At 36.2% G+C, this 22,771-nt stretch overlaps 1 protein-coding gene across 1 annotated transcript in view; it reads left to right on the top strand.

The window, feature by feature from the left end:
• The window catches only part of LOC135084273 (latrophilin Cirl), a 418,461-nt gene that overhangs the window by 246,967 nt on the left and 148,723 nt on the right, over positions 1-22,771 (top strand). The window contains exon 2 of the mRNA XM_063979064.1: positions 5,931-6,276. Coding sequence (XP_063835134.1) covers positions 5,997-6,276 — 280 coding nt within the window. The 5' untranslated portion in view covers positions 5,931-5,996. The remainder of the gene's footprint in view (positions 1-5,930; positions 6,277-22,771) is intronic.

Genomic DNA, 22,771 nt, shown 5'->3' with positions numbered 1-22,771 from the left:
TACCTAATATTTTACCCCCGTATTCACAAACGATGCTTGCTTAAGTGACGCAGCAAATCGAACGCACAGCGTTGAATAGAGCTCTATGATTGGTTCGCGTGTGATCTTGTGCGTCCACGCGCTCTGTGAGACCTCATAGTTATGTTTGTGAATACGGGCGTTAAATTATAACAAGTCACTATAAATGTCTAACATGATTGGTAACGACTAAAACTACAAGTTACTACTTGGGGGAGGCCTTTGTCCAGCAGTGGACGTCATTTGGCTGAAACGAACGAAAACTACAAGTTGGCAAGTTCCCACTCGAAGGACCAACGATCTGGTAACGTCGCGGGAAGCACTTGAATGCGGGCAGCGCAAAACCGATGGTAGTATAAGTGCTTAGAAGAAGTATTTGTGTTTTGATTAAAACAATGGCAGCATGAAATCTTACAGCCACGGATACACTAGGGCCTAGGGGACAAATTTCTCATGCAACTCAGATTCTACATCTTGCAGCAACGTCCCAAACTGACCCAAACTGTCCCTCAGTGTTGAAACATTTTACGTTTCGTGTTGACGCTCTACGGACAAAAACAGTTGGTCAGCGACATGTTCCCCAACATTGCTCCATTTTTTCCCTAGACCTATCAAGCACATTAAGAGTAGGCGCACACCGTTGATTTTTCGTCGGCCGATAGTTTAGTCGGGCAGTTGATCAGTATGGGCATGTATGGGAGTGCGCACACTACGCCGATTCGATTTGGCCGATTCTTCATACAAATTAAAATCGGGCACAACTATCGGCCAACTAAAAATCAACGGTGTGCGCCTACTCTAATAAAGAAGGTTTTAAAATAAACGAAGAAAAACATTAAAAGAAAACCATATCTCAAAAACAACAGCCAAGTTTAATACACATACTGAAAACGTATTAAATGAAGTGCAATTGACTCTTTATTCTCCCATTGCTAATCCTCTAAAAGATGGGGTAACTTTTTTCCAAATGGGTAGGTAACTCGCACAATGGAGTGCATCCCCGAAGTGCAAGTCCGGCCTTATCACAGCGTAGAAATAACAGCCAGTCAACTGCAGAGAGGAAAAGCTCATAAACATTCAAAAAATTATAGCATAACTTAACAAAATGGTACACAGTATACACAGGGTAATGCACAAATTCATAGTATTTCTAAAGAAACACTTAAAAATACTTAAAAGTAATTTTCTATATCTACCTACGTATACACGTAGGTACTAGATATTCATCCTTTAGCTACTTCAAAACGTCACTCACTCAAACTTAGTCTTAGATTGATTTGATTTAGATAGGTATATTGAAATTCAACTGTTATACAATATCTCATATCCGCTAGCCGCTATACCTACTATTATGGTAAACGCACGTTTAACAAAATATTAGTGAAATTAAATCTATTAAAAGATTAAAAAAACAGCTTTAAGTTTTTTTATAAACCCTGAGAACATCCTTTGTTGTATCACTCAAGTGTGTTGGCTGTTCTATCTTAGCTACTGCTAGTCCCAGGTGCTCCAATCCAGCGCTCAAAGCTGCCTCATTAATCTTCTTGGACCTCGGTCTTATCCCATATAGCACCATCGTAATAAACTTGCATGCAGAAGGTGCACTTTTACATAAACGTCTTATTAAGACAAAGAAAACTACCAAGGTCCAGTTCTTTTGGTTGAGGATTCCATGTGAAAACTGATTCCACTTTTTTGGCCAAGAGGTTCTCCGTTTTGGGTGAACAAAAGGAGTGTAGCTGCTCTTTTAAAAAATCTTACCCTCAGGGTGCATATCGTCGCCTTCTTAGAGTGAAAACCTCGGGAATGCATTTTTTCTCATAATTAAGCATTTTATGCATTTCGATCAATGTTACAGAGTATAACAGTTCTGGATATAAAAGAGAGTTTTGTACACTTAAGAGGTTTTTGGGTCACTCTAAGGCGATCTTTTCTTCTTTCTTGGTAAGATTTGCGTAGCCATATTATTATGTGGGTCTACGTCATGAAATTATATTGTGGAACCATAGTGCGGGATACACTAGTCGTCTTTTTTCGCTACATGGATATTGCAAAAATGGCGTCTAATCCGGTACGGAAGATTAAGTAATTACTTTATGAAGGATGCGCTTTTTGTTTTAGTCTAAGCTGATACTTAATTTATTATATTCACATGGAAACTGGTATGAAAAATAAACATGCATAATTATTTGATAACTTGGCTTTTCATGCTCTTTTATATAGAGGGACGATATTTTTAGTCTCAGTTTTTTTCTTGATGGATTTCCATGGATATTCTGATGTCCGTTTTCTCTTTCTTAAGATGGGTTTGAGTGAAGTTGGAAGTCCAATTTAAGCCTAAATTTTAGTCACCTTCTTAGAAGCGAAAGGTCACTGATTGACTGACTCACTCATCACGAAATCTCAGAAACTACAAGTGCCAGGAGTCTCAAATTTTGTATGGGGGTTCCTTTTAGAACGTAGGTGCTCACTAAGACGGGAATTTGCAAAATTCAACCCTAAGGGAGTAAAACGGGATCCACGCGTACGAGATCGCGGGCGGCCGCTAGTTATACATAATATTCGTCGTTAAAATTATAAATACATTAAAATTTGTACAAAAGCCAACAGATGGTGATAGTTCCTTTTATTCCGTCAAATCCACTCTTTGCCCTATTTCAGTTTGTCAAAACGATTACGCATCACATTTAACAAGTTATGTTAATCAAAAGCCGCATGCGGGCACAAACAGACAAATTGCCCAGTAATAACAGTTAATAGGCAGAAATAAATGCAGCACAATTGAAATGTATTCAGTTGCACTTCTGTACAGAAACGTTTGGTTTCTGTAATCTATTACTCGTATAACGTCATATAAACTTCCACCCATCAAGGTGGTTTCTCTATTCTCTCTCTATTTATAGTGTTGTTTCTCCTGTGTTTACAGTCTCTTGTGTTCTCTCTTGTGGTTTCTAAGACCTTAGAAAGACCATTTATTTGTTTAATCGCAACGTCTTGACATTCAATTCTTCGAAAGACATTATCTTAAATAATATTAGTTATTATACTTGTACATTTAAATATAACACAAAGGTGACTGACTGACTGATATAGTGATCTATCAACGCACAGCCCAAACCACTGGACGGATCGGGCTGAAATTTGGCGTGCAGGTAAATGTTATGACGTAGGCATCCGCTAAGAAAGGATTTTACGAAAGTCCACCCCTAAGGGGGTAAAACAGGATCCACGCGTATGAAGTCGCGGGCGGGCGTTAATTATAATGGCCTGCCTATTCAACAGTGCTTATTAAAATTCTCTGAACAGTGGCGTATTCAATACAGGAAACTTTTAAGTTTTCTCGTTTCTCAACTGAATCCAAAGTGGCAGGACTGAAGTTATTTTTACCGTATTTTCAGATATTCTATTAAGTCACTGGCTCATGCCAGTACCTATTATGTACACCTATAAAAATTATTCACTTAGTACCTATTTCAGATTTGTGCCGTTTTCAGCAGCAGTAGATATTTTTTAGATAGTCAATCTTGTTGATAGCAAAATGGCTACTAAAAATATAGATGTTGAGCCTTCTGTACCTAGATTTATTATCCACGAAGTCTGGGCAGTTAGTTTGGCATAAATACTTAATGCCCAGTGTAGGTAATTTGTAATCGCTAGCGCTAATTCGTATACATTTTTGTATGTAAAATTAAATATGGACTTACGCCAGTATTTGATGGTGGTTAAGTGCTATTGGTATTTTTTCCTTTTCGGCGTATTCCACTTAGAGCACTCGCATAAATAGCACCTGACCTATTCCACTTAGAGTACCTATATTTTGCGCGATATTTTTATAAATAATCCCACGAATAGCACCTTTCAAAAATATCGATAGGTGCTCTAAGTGAAATAGGCCAGGTGCTATTCGTTGATTTTTCTTTGTATTATTTTACTTAAAAAAAACTAAAACATGTGAGTTTATTCTAGTTCATAACGAAAGTAACGTAACAAGAAGACTAGTTTTCTTTATTAATTTAAAATATCTTCTTATAAGCTTAATCCAAGTACGTTCAGGAAAAATATGAAAGTTATCAAAGGTCTTATTACAAAAACATAAGGCTTATTTTACCTCTAATAATAACCGGCCATTGTGAAAAGCGTCCTCATGTAACCCGATAAAATAATAACAGAGAACATTTTAAAACGGTGGTTATTTTAAAGTATTGACGAACGTCAAACTGAACACTATAAGGACTTATGTAGTTGCAATAGAGTCGAATTTGCAACAAAAATGTATAAACTGATTTACTACTGTCTGTACACAAACGCCCGTATTCACAAACGATGCTTGTTTATATCAGAGTAAATACAAATGAGTAGGTCATCTTCATAGAAACGCACCGAGCGCGGTTTGGATGTGAGCGCGCCAATACCACCAATACGTATGCGGTGCGCACGCACACACTGACAAAATTTAGCGTGGATTAGCGGTGAGTGAGGTGCGCTGAATTTTGTCAGTGTGTGCGTGCGCGCTCACATACAAACCGCGCTCGGGCGTTTCTATGAAGATGACCTACTCATTTGTATTTACTCTGTTTATATGAAGCAGCAAATCGAACGCACAGCGTTGAATAGAGCTCTGCGATTGGTTCGTGTGTCACCCTGTGCGTCCACGCGCACTGTGAGACCTTATAGTAATGTTTGTGAATACGGGCGAAACTGTATTTCCCTCGATTGTTTCAGATTCATTATTTTCAGTTTCAGGGCCATTATTTTCAAACATATCAATCCATAGAGAAGAGCGATAACTTATTATTATATCTTTTCCATAAAGACGAATGCAGGCGATTATCTTTTTATCTTTTCAAACTCAAACGGTACAAAACCTGGCGATGTCGTTTCCTTCATTATCGATGAAAAGAGACAGAAACAAAGAGTGAACGGTGCAGCTCATTAGCACAAGTCTAACCCAGCTGTTGAAATAAGTTCATCTACCCCATAGTATAAAATAGACGATGGTACATTTAACTTTACATTTTTGTTAAATAGCCCGTGTTACAAGCGAATAAGGTACAGTGTTTCGCTTGATGTGCTGTACACAGGTGTACCTAGGGCTGCCAGGTGTCCGACTTCAGACGGACATTTTTGGCTTTTTCGGACGTGTCCGGCCAAATATTCTCTCGCCTGTCCGTCTTTTTCACAAATAAAATCATGACAGATTTTTTTATTATGAAATATTTTTCGGCTTTTAGAACATTTTAGGGCTTTTAATAAGCTATGATTAGCTATAGCTTAAGCTTAAGAAAGGTGTGACAGGTTTTTAAGGTAAAGTGTCCGGCCAAATAAAGCACCGAGTGCGGTTTTGTGTTTTTGCAACCCTAGGAGTAACCCCCTCGATTACACATACTGTCAGATGGTGATGAATTGCTTATTAGATTGTCGGCAAGAGTTTTGTATTTATTTCCACGTCAATATATCTGTCTCCCTCGCTCCGGTTAAGGCGCCTCTCCATTAAGTTGTTACGTTTTTGTTTAGTAAGTGCAGTTGATTGTCGCCTTAACTCGCTTTTGTTCTTAGGTGAGAAAATTGTCAAGACTAAAAAATTTTGACGTACATGGATTTACAATTTGACGATAAAAAAATGCAGTCGTTGCTATAAAAATAAATAGGTACCTATCTGTAAATTTTTAATGTCTATATTTTTACTTACACGTTTCAATATACCTAGTTTTCTATTTTAACCGGTTTAAAAAAAAAGAAGAGCTTTTCAACTCGGCCGTGTTATTTTAATTAGATTGTAGTCCTGGTGATTGAAAAAATGCCTATATTTTGTCAAATTAATGTTGTCTTGTATTTTTTGTTCAATTACCCAACGTCACAGGGAAAATATTCTCAGTATTCACAAATGATAACCAATTTTTTTCTTGTTACAGATGCGAGCAGAAGATGACGCGGCGATTTGACCAAAACACACACAAGAACTAGCGAAACTTCACACCATGACGGTCCAAGGGGGAGAGACCAGGGAGCCTTTAGAAAATTCAATATCAGACGAAAGAAGAAGTCTGCAAGACCTCAAATCACTTCTAGAAGACCGAGGAGGCACGACCATTCGATGTTCTAGCAATAGTAGTCCTTATGAGGTTAATAATAAGATTAGTAGTAATAGTTGGAGGTGTAACGTGGGCCGATGGTGCTTTAGGTTAAAAACTATAGTGTTCTTGTTATATGTGACTGTGTTTGTGGAAAGTCTGCTGTCTGCTGAAGCCAGGAGTTCAGGTGAGTCCACTTTTTCTTTACCTATGCTAGCGAATTTGCCCGCGTAATTTGGGTCTACTGTGGTAGATTTTATCTACCGCACGCCCCTTTTCAAAAACCTCGGTAAAAACTATCTAGGTAATGTTTTCCCTTGTGTCTCTTCTCTACCACCACTTCGGGTTGACATATTATTGGTTGGTGCTGAGAAGGGCCGGAAGAAACTTCGTCACCTTTTACTCTTTAGTCTACCAGCTTTTTTAACTAGAAAGATAGTACAGAAGATCAAAAAGACTACTATGTAGGTAGAGTCAACAGCATACCAGACTGCATATTTTTTTTAAATTTAACAGTAATTGATACCCACTCAAAATATGAAAGCTTACCACAATCTTCAAAATAATAAATTGCAATCGCGTCATCCAAAATTCTGCGAAGAGCTCAATAAGTTTTTGCAAACACGGTTTTTGTGTGCTAATTGTTTATGTAAATCCTAAACACGAAGATTAGTCAGTTTTCGACAAAACCGTAAAGCTGACGTTTCGTAGGTAGTTGCAATAAATGCTATTTTAGAACAAAAATGGTAGAAAAGTAGGCAAATTACTAATACAAAGAACACACAAACAAAAATTAACAATAAAATCGGATTTACCCCGAGAACAAAAAGATTTTGTGACTACCTTCCTTATTATGATGAATAAAACTTGTTTGCCTTATGAATGGACATTAACAAAGTCGAAATCAATACAATTGCTATTATGTGGAAGATATATTACGATTTTCAACTGTAGTATATACCTAATAAAATAAATAAATACAATATGTGTATCCGAAAGTTTATCTGACAGATAAGTTCCTGATAAACTATCAGGAACTTTATCAACAAGTGGTGAAAATGCCCTAAGACTCAACTGAAAGTATGAACACCAAGATAAATAATAAGAAGATAAATAAACTTAGATGAGAGAGTTAGTCCCAACTTAGTCTTTACTAAACTAACAATAAAGTGTTATTGTAACGCACTGAACTTCACTCAGATACCTCTTGTTGGTCTAATCTTTCTTCCCACATCTGAAGGGATACTTTACTACAATCCAACTTATACCTTAAACCAATGTAGATACAGTTTATATTTCAAAACTAGGGATGAGACATCAGGGTCAGCAAAAGTAGATGGAAGCGAATAAAATTAACAGAGGTGGTGGAGCAAAAGTTACGACCGTAGACAACCTTAAAGGGAGTTCAGTGAACCACAAGATAATTAGGTAAGATGATTAGTATAAGCATACATAAACTATTTGGGCTAAAGCTATGTAGTCATAAAATACTATTCTCAAGCATGGTACATACTTAGATTAAGGGGTTAATTTATAAAAAAAAGCTTAACACCTTAAAGTGTGATGTGCAGTAAAAGTTTATCTGACAGATAAGTTCCTGATAAATTATCAGGGACTTTATCAGCCAGTATCTTTCTATCTAAAATGGTTATCAATAGTAGGTTAAGATACAGCTCTCACTTAATTCACACTTAGATTTAGAGCTAACTTAAAAGTTAAGTTAATTAGTACATCTTAGAACAGAATAGTGTGAATTTGTGATTAACATCTTTATGGGTTAGCTCTGAAGTGAGTCATTTTACTGAGAAAAATATCTGCAAACCTTTGTTGTGTTAATTTTGTATATTTTTGAGAGTATTGCTAACCTTATTTTATTTCTTGGCTGGGGTTAATAATTATTTCTACAACTTATTTAATAACATAAACTGTGAGGACTAAACAAAGTGATTACTTGAATGTCCCACTTGAGAATAGAACCTCAACCTGTCTGGGAATAGAAGAAAAAAAGTGTTGAAAAAATTTGGGCATATTTTCCGTGCAAAACCTTGAAAATCCTATTTCATACCTACATAGATAATACAGAAAATCGGGTTAACGTTGCGATTCAATCCAATCAAATCAATTAAAAAACGCACACAAAAAAATCATCCTATTTCAAAAACGGATCCCAAATTCGTTATGAGCAACAAGAAAACGAACAGCTCCAGTCCGACAGAAAAATGAAACTGCTACCTAATTGCTCCCACGTTTAAAAGAGAAAAAGGCCGATACTTTATAGAAACCAATCTGCGAACGAATTGAAAAAAACGTGCAAAATACCGCAGGTAAACCAAAAGGTCCAATCATACTATAATCCATTAAGATTTCTCTCTACCCCGCTGAACACACTTCCAAACTCCCGCGAGGTAAATATTTCACCCCCCCTCCCCCTTTTACTCTAGTATAATGTATTCTACACCCCCTCAGACCTCATCTTTCCGTCCCTATTTTGCATGAAGGGGGAATTTAAATTGTGTAATCTAACTTTCAATTCATTCATACATTCAGCGCCATCTCTCGGTGATAAATTGAAACTGGGATAGATGCTTACAGTCATTTAGCTTCGGACCCGTGAGGAAGGAATATGTTGCAGATGTTTTCACGGTGTTTAGACTGCTTAACATATTTTCTGATGTAGGTCAGGAACAAGACTGTATTTGTGTCTCGAAGATATTTATGAGCAAGCAAAATAGTCCTTTGTTTCCAAGCCATAAGAGTCCTTATTCTATCTTATCAATTATCGTCATCAAGCAGCTGATCAATCAATCAAAAGAAGTTTTTAACCTTGCACCTTCATTACAAACTGGCCAAAGAATTAATAAAAAGGTTCTAATTTGAAATGAGCCATTTCGACCGCCTTTACTTGTACTTACCTGACTGGAAAAAAATACAGTCGTTCTTGTAAAAGTTTCCATACTTAAAATTTTAATCTTACTTTGGAATTAAGTCGAAAGAGTCTGACTGAGAACGATGATAATTGAGTCATCATCATCATCATCTTTTCAGCCACAGGACGTCCACTGCTGAACATAGGCCTCAATGATTTCCACAATGACATGGTTGGTAGCGGCCTGCGTCTAGCGCCTTCCTGCTACCTTTCTGAGGTCATCGGTCCACCTTGTGACAATTGAGTAAGTGACTTAAACAGGCGCCAGCATAATAGAGCAATGTCACTCTTTTATGACTCATAAATTCCGACACCAGGCTTCTTACAGACATGATAAGAAGAAAAATTCACTTCAATAAGCGTTTATTCTTTGTTTCGTTGAATGTAGGGTAAAGGGGGTTTCATTTCGTAAGTGCACGTTAATAAGATTACCGGCGGGAACGCCTAACGGTGTTGCTGATTTTGGCACTTATTTCTTTATGCATAAGAAATGAGGTTGAATAAAGCAAAATTTTTTTTATACAAGCTAACACAAGTACAGCATTTGTTTAGAAAAAAATCGTTACTGCCAGTAACAATTTCAAATTTTTTAAATTCGATTTAGTTATGCTTAATAAAGATTGTGCTCAAAAAACAAAGCAAACTTTTGTAGCGAACAAAAGACAGTAAAATATTTTGATCAAAAACATTTGCTGCCAGTGTCAATTCGAAATTTCGAATTCGAATGTACAAATTTTGCAATATTTTTTATTTTTAAGCCCGATTTATATGTGGCCTGTTAGCTAACGTAGATATTTTATTTTGAAATATTTTTACGAGGATTAGCTAAAAAGCATATAAGTACCTATTTTCTAAAAAGTATTTACCATTTTCCTCAAAAAAAGTTTTACAAACATTTAAAAGTAAATAAAACAAACTTCACTGGGCTTGTACGAAAAAGAAGAAAGTTCTTTTGGAGTTTTATCAAACGTAAAATTGCAATCAACACTAATGAACGAGGGTGTCTGTCCGTCTGTCATCAGGAAGTTAGGTGGGAGCAAAAAAAGCCTTTATTGACGAAAATTGGTACTGCATTTAGGCGAGTTTGTCTTTCGTCGTCCATTTGGCTGCACACTTTCAAATTTTCTATAGACTACGACAAGTTTGTCAATTAAAAACTACTTATGTCAAAAAAGACTTAAATACAGAGATTCATCTGTCTCAGCTGCTTAAATAGGCTAGAAATGCAATTCAATTTCAAGAGTAGAATCAATGACAATGTTACAAACAAATCACGGGAAAAATCTATGACTGAGTTTCAATCAAGTTTCAAGCGCTGTTTTGCAGTACCGACCGAATTCTAATTACAGTTTTGCTTTGGAATCAAAGATAGGTTTACTGAAATCACTACTTAGGTACTTATTCCCTTTGTTTGCGAAATTGCCAGTTTCTCCTAGCGCTTAGGGTTTTATTATGGTATGTATAATTGATGCATATCCCATACGAATGATACGACACTTTTGCAAAACGTTAACATCGTTTTGGGAGATCCTCTGCGATTTCCGACGGCAACGTACCGTCCTAAATTCATTTTTCAAGCCGCGACATAGTGTAAAAATATCAGTAGAATATTATGAAAAAATCATGTAGATGAGTTCTGTTAACCTGGGCTCGTGATAGAAATATAATTTTGATTATAAATGGCTTTTAGAGACTGTGTTGATGATATCAAATGTCATATCGTCCATCCATGTGGTTTCCCTCAAATAAATCTAATCAAAATCTATTGTGCGTTTGTGCTACGTGCTAAACATAGTTCATTTAAATATTTCTTTATGAGAACCGAATCCTCATGCATTTAAGACTGATTTAACTCCTCTTCTCAATTTAATTTGCATTCTAAAATCTTGATTAGGTATAAAAAATACGGCCAAAACTTTTTGAAACTCATTTTACTGCTTAATCCTACACTATGACCCCATGTAGCAGGTGTCAGATAGAAACTAGACAAGGCTTTTCCAAAGTCCGTCCTTTGTCCCGCTTTTTTGTCCCGCTACAATACCTACAATAGCATTCGACAGTTAGTGGGACAGCATATTGTGAAACTCTGTCAGCGATGCTAGATTTGATAGTATTTGTTTATGAATATGACATCGGACGTTTGTTGTCGTTTTTATTCGGGAAATGTTGCGAAATTATGCATCCTGGGTAAAGTGGAACGGAATTGCTTTGTATGGTATCAGAGTGTGACGAGAAAAGTGGGAATGGAATGTTAATAATAAAAATGTGAAGGTCGTTTGGTTTATGCATTTCACATCCTCTAGATGAGATCATTCCTTTCTTTAGTAATTATTGCTCATCATAATTCTGTCCGGTATTATTTTACTACACAGTTCGTTTTATTTGGTTGTGTAGCGAAAAGAAAAAGACTCTTACAGGATTACAGCGATTCCATTTATTTATTAAGGCACAACATATTATACATAAATTATACTCATAACACTTATGAAGATAACATTTCTCATATACATATTATGCCACTTAGGGCAAGCACAACATATAGCTATAATTTAATTTGACAATGAAACATCACACATTAGTACTTAATTACAAAGTTTTTTTTTCTATGAAAGAGCAATTAATCGTTTTGGCTGCTAAGATACGAGTATTTATTTTGTTTTATTTAAAATACTGTCTACTGTCGTAATAAGGACCTGTCCACACAAATACGCGATGCTATATTAGCGCAATATAATAATATAATATAATATGACCACCGCATTCCCAACGGGCATATCGCTTCCTATAAAATAAAGAACGCTCTCCAACTCGTCTTATTAAAACTGTCCTCTTTATATCTCGTTTAATCTCCCGCTATTGTCCTGTACATCATAAACTATATTCGTATACAGGGTGGAATTTTGTAATGCCACCTGAAGGGAAAATACTGTTAATACTGAAGATAAAAAATTTTACTCAAAGAAAACATTCCTTTATTTTTGAATAGAAATAGAACTGGATTCAAAGATTTTCAAAAATTTGCTTGCTACACTCGGGAATCGAACCATCTAAAATCTGTTAAAAATTACACCCTGTTTGCATCGATCGTTAGGGTTAAGTATAAGGATGAAATCTCTCAAACAAACTTGATAAATCAAATGAAAGGAAAACCATGAAATCTTAAATTATTTTAATTATCTACAGAAAATTGTATGGTATGGTGGTAAATTTTCAATAAATTTTCGAAAATCTGTGAATGCAGTTTTCTTTCTTTTCAAAAATAAAGGAATGTTTTCATTGAGTAAAATTTTCTATCTACAGTATTAAGGGTACTTTCCCTCCAGGTGGCATTACAAAATTCCACCCTGTATAGCACAATATATCATCGTCGAATATCTCTTATCTAGATACAGATAAGGTCGAAAGTACTCTTTCATTACCGTTTTAACTAACGCTGTGGTATTGTCAAATGTGAAATAGTGTGAAATCCGCGGAATGCATGTTTTATTTCGTTATTCGATAGTAAACCTTATCTCGTTATAATAAACCCACTTATTGTCTTAAAGGAATTCCATACAGTATTCATTGTTATATTGCCAAGTAGAAACGTAATAATAGGAAATCGTTAACTGGACAATGATACGCGAACATGACACCTATCTACATAGCATTAGGAAGTAATGTTACATGCCTAAGGCATTGAAAACTTAGAGCTTTTCAAATAAATTAAACAATGCCGAGAAAACTTAGAAGACTGAGTTACACCACCTAACTTTAACCGTAAATATAACAATAAGCGGTGTTTTTTGTATGGAGTTTGACAGATTTTTGACGTTTGTCAAAGTTAAAGTAAGATGGTACAACTCAGCCTAAAATTCATCGTAAAATATTAAACTAAAAACAATTGCGCATCAGTTGATTTTCCACTGTCTCTATGCAAAGTGTAGTAAGTCGAAATTTTGAAATTTCGGGGGCGATTTATTTACTTAAACCTTAACTAAATATACGGAACATTTAACGGTACCTCACCTGCCCGGACGTCACCCAAAGCATAATGAGCGGTAATAAAAAACGCTCTTCTCAAATACAATCACATTAAACCCACCCATACACGATTCCCGCCTCTAACACACAGAGATAAAGTCTGTTTCAGTAAAAACGGCAATTTAGGGAAAAAGGACGGAGGCTAGAATATAAATTTTTAAGAAACCTCGTTGGGCATTCATTTTGATAACATTCAATTATGAAATCACAAATTAGGACGAGATATAATGCCGGACGTCGAGTTAAGAGGCGGAATATTAAGATTTAAGTATTGAACTTGTGTTGTTTACTTTTCGCGGTTTACTTGGTTAAATTTTTTGAGACGGAGACATTTTGTTTTCGCTTTGAGTTGAGTTCTTGTGATACTCTAACTAGGGGATTGCGACCTAGAAAAATTACGAAAAATATTTCTATCAATGTCATGTTAATTGTCTTTACATGTCAAATTACAGCACAAGTACGAACGACAGCACATCAAGCTTAACACTGTAGCTTCTTAAACATTGTCTGATATGCTTGCGACTGTAAATAAAGTAAATTTTCCAGACTGCTCATCTTTTCAAATTGCTTTTTCAGGTATTTCATTAGGTACCTAAATGCATAGCAATACGTAATGATACATACTTACTTAATGTTAAAACATTTCGTTTGATTCACCACAAGAATTAGCCATTCAAGCATAAAACATATCAACGTATTTTTATCGAAAATTTCTTCAATCAGAACCAGTTGCTAACTTGATTTTGACAAAAAAAAAGTAATTTTAACGTGACAAAATTTTATCTTTAGTTCCAAATATAGCCAAAACGCTGTCACTTAACAAAACGAAACTCATTGTGGATTCTTTCACTACATTAGCCACGATTGAGCAGAATAATTTATTTTTAACACTCGGGTGAACTGGATGAATTAATAGACATTACGAATTTCATCGAAGGTGACTTTGGACGTTTTTCTCAAGTTTTTTACTTACCACCTTTCGGGCGTTGGCCTCCGTTTTTTTTAACTAAGCGATTACAATAGGCAGTTTTATTGGCTTAAAATATGATATGAAAATGGTTTTTCATTTTCTTTGTGTCATTGAACTTGATAGGAAATTAATTTTGTTCAATTATAACTTTTACCGCAGGCAGCTACCAACCGTGCGATGTGGAAGTCATTGAGGGAGGCCTATGTTCAGCAGTGGACGTCCTGTGGCTGAAATGTTGATAATTGCCTACCTGTGTTGGACTTCTATGTTATGTACGGACTATTTCACACAAGCACCTTATGTAAATAGATGCTATTTTGCAAGAAACATGTAAAGTCCCTTAGATCAGTTAACAGTAGCCCAGCAGTAACAGTTGGCCAGCGAACAAAAATCGTAGGTTCGAGTCCCATCAATGCAATGGCAGGATGGATTTCGAATAAATATTTGAGGATTTTGGGTTCGATAACCAGGTCATAAGTCTCTCAATGTCACAACCCACACAATAATAAAAGACAATCAAAGTTCATCATCATCATTTCAGCCATAAGATGTCCACTGCTAAATTACCTCACCCAATGATTTTTAAAGTGATCGGTTGGTAGCGGCCTGCGTCCAGCAATTTCCTGCTACCTTTACGACTAAAAACATTACCTTCTATGTATTTACATAAAAATCTCCCTCAAATCTATGTAACAACTTCGCACAATTATTTTGTCTATCTTCATCTAATCCCGAATGTTTATACGAAATTCCCCTTTTTACAACAACGTCCGTAGTCCAGAGTTTATTACCACTACTCCCCAGGGAGTGGTCACAAGACGGTTCGCACGTTCGGTGCTGTGTTCAACATTGGCTTAACTGCTAGATGAAAAATGCATTAACGTGATTCGTTTTTACAATAGTGTTGTTTTATCTAAAAATGCGGCAGCGTGTCAAGCCAAGTTCGAGAAACAGATAACATAATTACAATGACTAGGACTTTGAATTAAATAAAAAAGGAAAAGCCTGTGTTTTTATGAAAATTATTGTCATGACATAATATAGCTAGGTTTTGTTTCCGTAAACTAATGGTTGAAGAGTAAAAGAGTAGGACTCTACTGGGTTCGATTTCCAGATGTGACACATAAACTGTTAGTTAAATATATAATTATATAGAAACCTACACGATAGAAAGAAAGACTACGTATATTCGGCTCTTCTTACTGTAAATAAATGTTGCCTTCATATTTTTTGCAATAGCTAAAACGTAGGCTGTATTTATTAAAATGTTATTTGATGAGTAAAATTATGAGTCTTCAAGATATCTATACTAATAATAATAATATTATAAATGCGAAAGTAACTCTGTAGGTCTGTCTATCTGTCTGTCTGTCTGTCTCGCTTTTACGCCTAAATCACTGAACCGATTTTGATGAAATTTGGCATAGATATAGTTTGAGTCCCGGGAAAGGACATAGGATAGTTTTTATCCCGGTTTTTTTAAACAGGGACGCGCGCGTTAAAGTTTTTCTGTGACAGACAAAATTCCACGCGGGCGAAGCCGCGGGCGGAAAGCTAGTACTTAATAAAGATTTAAAGCTTGAAAGCAATAAAACTTTACCTTACAACCTAGCTATATACATTTAATATGTAAAGTAACGAAGGCTGAGTCGCGAAGCATAATAAATCAAGATCACGCCCTTTTGTAGTCTGTCTCAAATTTGTTAAAATAATTACTTACATTCTAACACCAAGCGAGAATAACGTATCATCATTTAATTCACTTTCACTTCTTTTGTGTTTAAGATAATAATTTAATAGTAAATTATATTTATGGTTTAATGTTTAAGCATAACATTAAACCTTAAATACAATCCAGTTATGCAAGTATTTTTAGTAAAACACTGTGTGATATTACATTGGATGTGTTCCCCCGTTTTACCCCCTTAGGGATGGAGTTTCGTAAAATCCGTTCTTAGCAGATGTCTTCATCCAATAAGGCATCTACCTGTCCATCATGTTAGTAGGTGTTATACTTAGTTTCTGAAATTTCGTGATTAATCAGTGAGTGTTATTTCTACTATATTATTTAAATCGTAAACTACTTTTGTCTGCTATTTTTTCAATATGACACAATTATTGTAAAACAGTACTGGTCTGCTATTATTTTCACTATATTCATCACAAAATGATTCTAACAACTAAGGCAATTTCCCACTTATTTATTTTATCATCAAACCCTCAATTTACTTCTAACTATAGTCCCTTTCGTTTGTTTACGGATATTTGAAATTAAATACAATTATAAGTAAAACTTGAGTACTTACCCATCTGAATAATTTTGTGTAAATAAATAAGTAACTAAAGAGTATCAGGCATCCCCAACTAGGGTTGCCAGGTCCAAAATCACAAAAGCCGGACTTTGTGCTTCATTTGGCCGGACATTTTACCCTAAAAGCCGGACATGTGACGGGGGGGGGGGGGGGTGCAATTAGTGTCAGCTCATGAGTGAGTACTATCATCGGTTGCTATCCAACATCGCTTCATATGATTCTGTGGCTCGACTTTCACCTGGCGCGGCAACCAAATAAAAAGCCTAACAAAAGCCGGACAGGCCGGACAAGGCAATATATGGCCGGACAAGTCCCTAAAAAGCCAAACATGTCCGGTTAAAGCCGGACGCCTGGCAACCCTATCCCCAACCCCTCTGGCTAGTGTAGGCCAAACCCTCCATTTTTTTTATCCACAACGTGGAAGGTCATGGCCTGTATCTCACCTGATGGTAAGTGATGATCAGGCCGAAGGTGGAAACGAGCTTCACTCGGAATCCTCAACCACGGAGGAACTGGCTATCTTACCACTAACTGCCGGAACACAATGCTGTTATCAATTGCTTCTGGTCATTTAGAAAGAGTCGTACTCCGGCAGTGACTAAATGACCTGATGATGATGATGAAATACTAACTCTGCCTACACGTAATATCTTCGTAAAAATTGGAGGTCTATAAGATATGAATCTTCTCATACAACGACCTCATAAAGGTAGCAGGAAGGCGCTGGACGCAAGCCTCATCAACTCATAGAAATCAAAATTCTACTGACTGTATTTAGCATTAGGGGCCGCCTGCGACTTCGTACGCGTGGATCCCGTTTTACCTCCTTAGGGGTTGAATTTTGCAAAATCCCGTCTTAGTGAGCCTACGCTCTAAAAGGAACCCCCGTGCAAAATTTGAGACTCGCGTAGCACTTGTAGTTTCTGAGATTTTGTGATGAGTGAGTGAGTCAGTGACCTTTGCTTTTATATGTATACATTTAGCAGGGGCACTCACAAACAAGATGGTCCACGAGAAAAAAAGTTTGAGACCCACTGTCTTGTACAATCAATGTTGTTACGGGATCTACACTCGGATACGGCTATCACCCTCTAGGGACCAACATTGAGTCCGCGTCGAAAAAGTAAATGATTAAAGAATCAATCGATAGATGTAATGGATCTGTATGACGTATAACACTAATTAATTTCTCATTAAGACATGTTACAAAGCTTGACAATAATAACTATGTGTATTACAGAACTATCTTTGTTTTTAACTATGAAAGGTTTATTTTTAAACTAGTAATCGTTTTGTAATTGCGTGTTAATAAAACTAATCGATACAAAAAGTTGATGAATAGTCACAAATGTGTATATTGTGCGGGTATTGAACCTGAGACATCTGGCGTAGTTTATTATTTGATTGCGCCAATTTGGTCGTCAAAATTGTTCCCATTATTTTGCTACAACATTAACGCCCGTATTCACAAACGATGCTTGCATAAGTGAAGCAGCAAATCGAACGCACAGCGTTGAATAGAGCTCTGTGATTAGTTCGTGTCACCCTGCGCGTCCACACGCACTTTAAGACCTCATAGTAACGTTTGTGAATACGGGCGTAAGTATTTATTTATTCAAAGATATTAACACATTTAGGTCCGTAAAAACAACGCTTAAAACTCTTAAAACGTCTGTCGATTAATATTTCTAGACCAGTCGATTAATTTGTCTAGAAATATTATTTTTTGATCTTGAAAATCTTCTTTGAGACTCAACCGAGTTTGGGCTTCGTTCAGACACACGCACCATAGCCATTATTTTTAATAAATCTTGTCCTATTTTTAGTTCTACATCATTAAAATACAGTCTATTTAGACACTTGAAATATACGAGTATTTACTAATCGTTTTTCAGTTTTCCCGCCTCTTTGTACAGACCTAATTTGTTTTGTGCCGACTCAGCGACATGACGTGTTGATTCGCCCTTATATTGTTCCGTCTGCCGCTAAACATTTTATTTTGGCTGCACAGAGTAGTCACAGTTTAAGAAACGATTGATTTTTCGCGGTTAATGCTAGAATTGCTAAAATCAAGTGGCAGTGGGCGGGGCACATAGCTCGTAGAGACGATGGCCGTTGGGGCAGAAAAGTTCTCGAGTGGCGACCACGGGCTGGAAGACGTAGCGTGGGCAGGCCTCCTACTAGATGGACCGACGATCTGGTAAAGGTCGCGGGAAGAGCCTGGATGCGGGCAGCGCAGGACAGTGCATTGTGGAAAACCTTGGAGGAGGCCTTTGTCCAGCAGTGGACGTCATTTGGCTGAAACGGACGAATGCTAGATTTATAAATCTACGTACATTCAGCGTCAAATAGTCCGTGACACCCAAAGTAGCCAAAATGTTCGCAACACGACCTTTATTACAATTGGGGTAAGGTTGTGTTGTCAAGATTTTGGCCAATTTGGGTGTCACGAACTATTTGACGCTGACTGTACCTACCTATCAATAAAGAATTTCTGTGGCAACACGTAGCGATACACTTTAGTAACTAACTGTTAACAAGAAACCTTAGCATTTACAGACTTAGTTCATTGGCTAGAGAGTTGAACTCTCTCGACTTGGAAGTTCTGGGTTCAATGGACAAGGAGTGAAATTATTTTGTTGATTGCTTATTTTGATATGTAGGTTTGAATCGATGGTGATGGCTTCACTTTGCACGTGGTGTGACTGTTATGTCATCATGTCAGTTGCTTGGCGGCTCTTATATAGCCTAAAATCAAAGCTAATCTCTTCTCCAATTATGAACTTTAGGTCCTGAAGTAAAGTTTTCCCTCTAAAGAAAGACTACATTAACGTACAATATTCTAGGCCTGCAAGCAAACTATTAAACAGTTATTAGGCCGTACAAGTAACCTTCCCAAAACATTTTCCAGTTACATGTCCCTAATACCTCCATAGCTTAACCTGGAATCTTGATTACTCTGTGCAAACTTACCATTGCGTAGCAAGAACGCGATGGTACGAAAATAATGGACTCTCCCGAACCGACTGAACGCCAACAAAGCCGCCATTTTGTGTAATGATTGCTACCAAACTCGTCATTACTGAGGCATTGATGATGTATTACAATAGATAACTGCTTAAATCGTTAGGTATGGAAAAGTTGGTTTGGTTCGCAATCTAGGTTGTGAATAAAGAGCTAGCGAAGGTATTGTATTTTACTAGTTTTGACTTGACGGTCATATTAATGATTTCTGAAATAAAGCTTAAAAGTCGATTGAAGTTCAAGTATGTATAGTTAAAATACATAGATTATTAAGTATTCAGATTAATCACAGACTTGAGTCTAATATTTAAGTTTGACTGTAGTTTTCAGAATTAATTAATTTGCCCTGCCAAAATGGTAGAGAATGCCACTGTACAATGAATATGTGCAAGAAGTTTAAATTAATAAATTACTTAGCCTTAAAGAGAAACAGTATCAGAAATATATTGAAACCTTTTTGGCTTGCACTTCAATTAATATTATTACTTTTAGGGGGCAACAATTAAAAATCTAATTTTCAGCGCATCAAAAACTGTGTCAAGTAATTTATATTCCTTTGAGAGTTATACAACGTGTTGAAACATCTCGAAATAAATCACCCGAGACACTATTAATTTATAAAGGCATTAATACATTTAATATACAAATTATTAAACTAATCAAATTTATGTCTCCTCATTTATCAGTTGTGTACGTTATAGCGGTGTCTTTTCGTATAATAATAGGCAATTAAATGATATTATGTCGATATATTAAGACCACCCGTGTGTTCTATGCTTAAGGGTCTTTTGTATATGGTCTCCTGCGGGGTCTGTCTACATTCAAACGTAAGTTAAGAGACTTACGTATGATTTCAGTGAGTAAATTGTAAATTAAATATTATTCAAACATACATGAAAAGTTTTATTACTTGTTTTAAAAGATAATGGATAAAAAATTATAATAATGTCTTGTTAGTTACTTTGATTTTCGAACTTATTTCATTTTTAATTTTTAGCGACATTGGTTGCGTTGCGGGATTAGTAACCTTTAATGAATTCGAAACTAAAAATATCGTGTGAAGGAATTAGGTGTATATTTTTTTTTACCTAGAGGTGGACAGTCCATACGAATGAAGACGTTATAAATGAAAAATCACATCAATATTGGAACCATCCAATGGAATAATTTACCCTATTAGGTAGGGTAAATTAAACTCCAAATATGTAGTAATATTTTCCCGGCGACTGGTGCGAATTTATGAATAAGTACCTCCATATTCCACATCAAAATCTTTTTCCCATTAATATTACGTTTATTATTACCTATTTCCTAAATTCAAGCGCTTTAATTAATAAATCACACCATACGTAAGACCCTTAACGGCATAATCAAACTCATTAGAGGGATTTAATTTATGAATGACATCGCGACAGTTCATAGTGGGCACGTTAATCATGTGTCGTGGATGAGACAAATGAGTTAGGAACTGGGAGCACGTCAAGCTAACTGTACCTTATGTGGTGGGAATAGGAACTGTTTTGGAATGACAATGTGGAGGGTGATGTGCTGTTAGCGTACATAGTTGGCGCGGTGATATTTGTCAGTGTGGATGTCACTGAAGTATGTAATGTGTATGTTTGCTTTAAATATGATTTAATAGATTGTAACTGAGATTTTTTGTATAATATGTTGACGATCTTTCATATTCTTCAGATGTGTCTAGGAAAGATCATACTTTGAAGATTTTTGTTATGATGAGGAAAAAGCAACAGTTTTAACACACAAATTAGAACTTTTACGAACGAAAATTATATTTAATTGCGTAAATATTAAAAAAAACTGAAAAATAGAGTAAAGTCTCGAAATAAGCATAAATTGCTTACTTAATCTAAAAAAATACACCATTTGATTGGGCTTGTGTCTTATAAAAAAAACTCATTTATTTTTACAAGTAGGGTTTTAAAAGTGCTTTTACAAGCCCCACGTAATATTTGCCACCAATATGCCACCTCCACCATTTCTTCTTAGCCTTCCACGGTCGAAAGCGCAGCTAATATAGGTACCATCAATCATCTGCGCCTACACACGACGCACTCTTCTATTCCTAATACGGCACATGCACATGATGAGTTTATTTAGATATTACATTACTAGCTTTCCGCCCGCGGCTTCACTCGCGTGGAATTTTGTCTGTCACAGAACAACTTTATCGTGCGCGTCCCTGTTTCAAAAACCGGGCTAAAAATTATCCTATGTCCTTTCCCGGGACTCAAACTATCTCTATGCCAAATTTAATCAAAATCAGTTCTGTGGTTTAGTCGTCAAAGCAAGACAGACAGACAGACAGAGTTACTTTCGCATTTATAATATTAAGTATGGAAGTATGGATAATTTTATTGATTACTCTCTGGCTACTTATTTTCAACGTGTAGGTAATTCATGTAAGAATTCGGAGAAAAGTGCTTACTTAATGGAATTGGTGTTTTGGCAGTCGCTTATTTGGAAGCGATATCGTTAGATTATTTTTGTTGAAATACTTTCGGCTGAAACGAACGAACGAACGAACTTTTTACATTGGCAGCGTTAGAATTTTAAACAAGTTAAAAAAAGGTTTCTTTGCTTTAGAATGCACTAGGTAGATATAAATAAACAAAATATTTACTAAGCTATATCTATGAACTCTATAAATTTGATATTTTTCATCTAGAAAACCAGAATTAGTTTCCCTATCAAAATGTATAGTCAATTAGTAATTTGTCTCAACTAAGAGGTTCTGGATTCCAATCTTGACTGTGACACGCATAGAATTAAATAGTTGTGTGTATTTCCACATTGTATGACTATGATTATGACTTACCTACCTAAAAATAACTATACTATGCTTCTGAGGACACGTTAAGCCGTCAGTCTAATTAAGAAATCAGCGATGCCTCTTGCACCCTAACAGAATAATTGAAAGTGATTTAAATTCACACGCTGTCAGCAATTTCTCATTATGAAAGTGTCCCTTCAACATTATTAATTTTACACAAAAAATGTGCATTCCAGACGATCCCGAAGCATTTATAATCGCCTCTCATTAAACGCATTTTCGCGCGTAACCACCGGCCATCTTGAATTAATTTCGCGGCAACAAAATGGCGGTGCCCGGAAACGGAACAATAAAATTTTTATTAACTTCCAATGGGATGCGGAAGGAGTATCGTTACGGTGCAGTGTTTTGTTTTTTATTTGTTACAATGCGAGCGACATGCCAATTGAAGCATTGGGAGCAACAAGGGCGTTCGGTACCGAAAGTCCGTTTTGATGTTATTATATCAAAACATGCACTGTACCATCTAGTTTAACATCCCAAAAACTGGTTTCGATCAGACGCTCCCTGATGGCGTGAGAATAATTTATGTCACAAGTGGCGCTACGCCCTTGTTGCACACAGTAACAAAAG

This window comes from Ostrinia nubilalis, chromosome 25 (genome assembly GCF_963855985.1).
Source record: "Ostrinia nubilalis chromosome 25, ilOstNubi1.1, whole genome shotgun sequence".
Classification (NCBI taxonomy): domain Eukaryota; kingdom Metazoa; phylum Arthropoda; class Insecta; order Lepidoptera; family Crambidae; genus Ostrinia; species Ostrinia nubilalis.
Note: the sequence above shows the minus strand (reverse complement) of the source record. Positions and strands in the feature narration are given on the sequence as shown.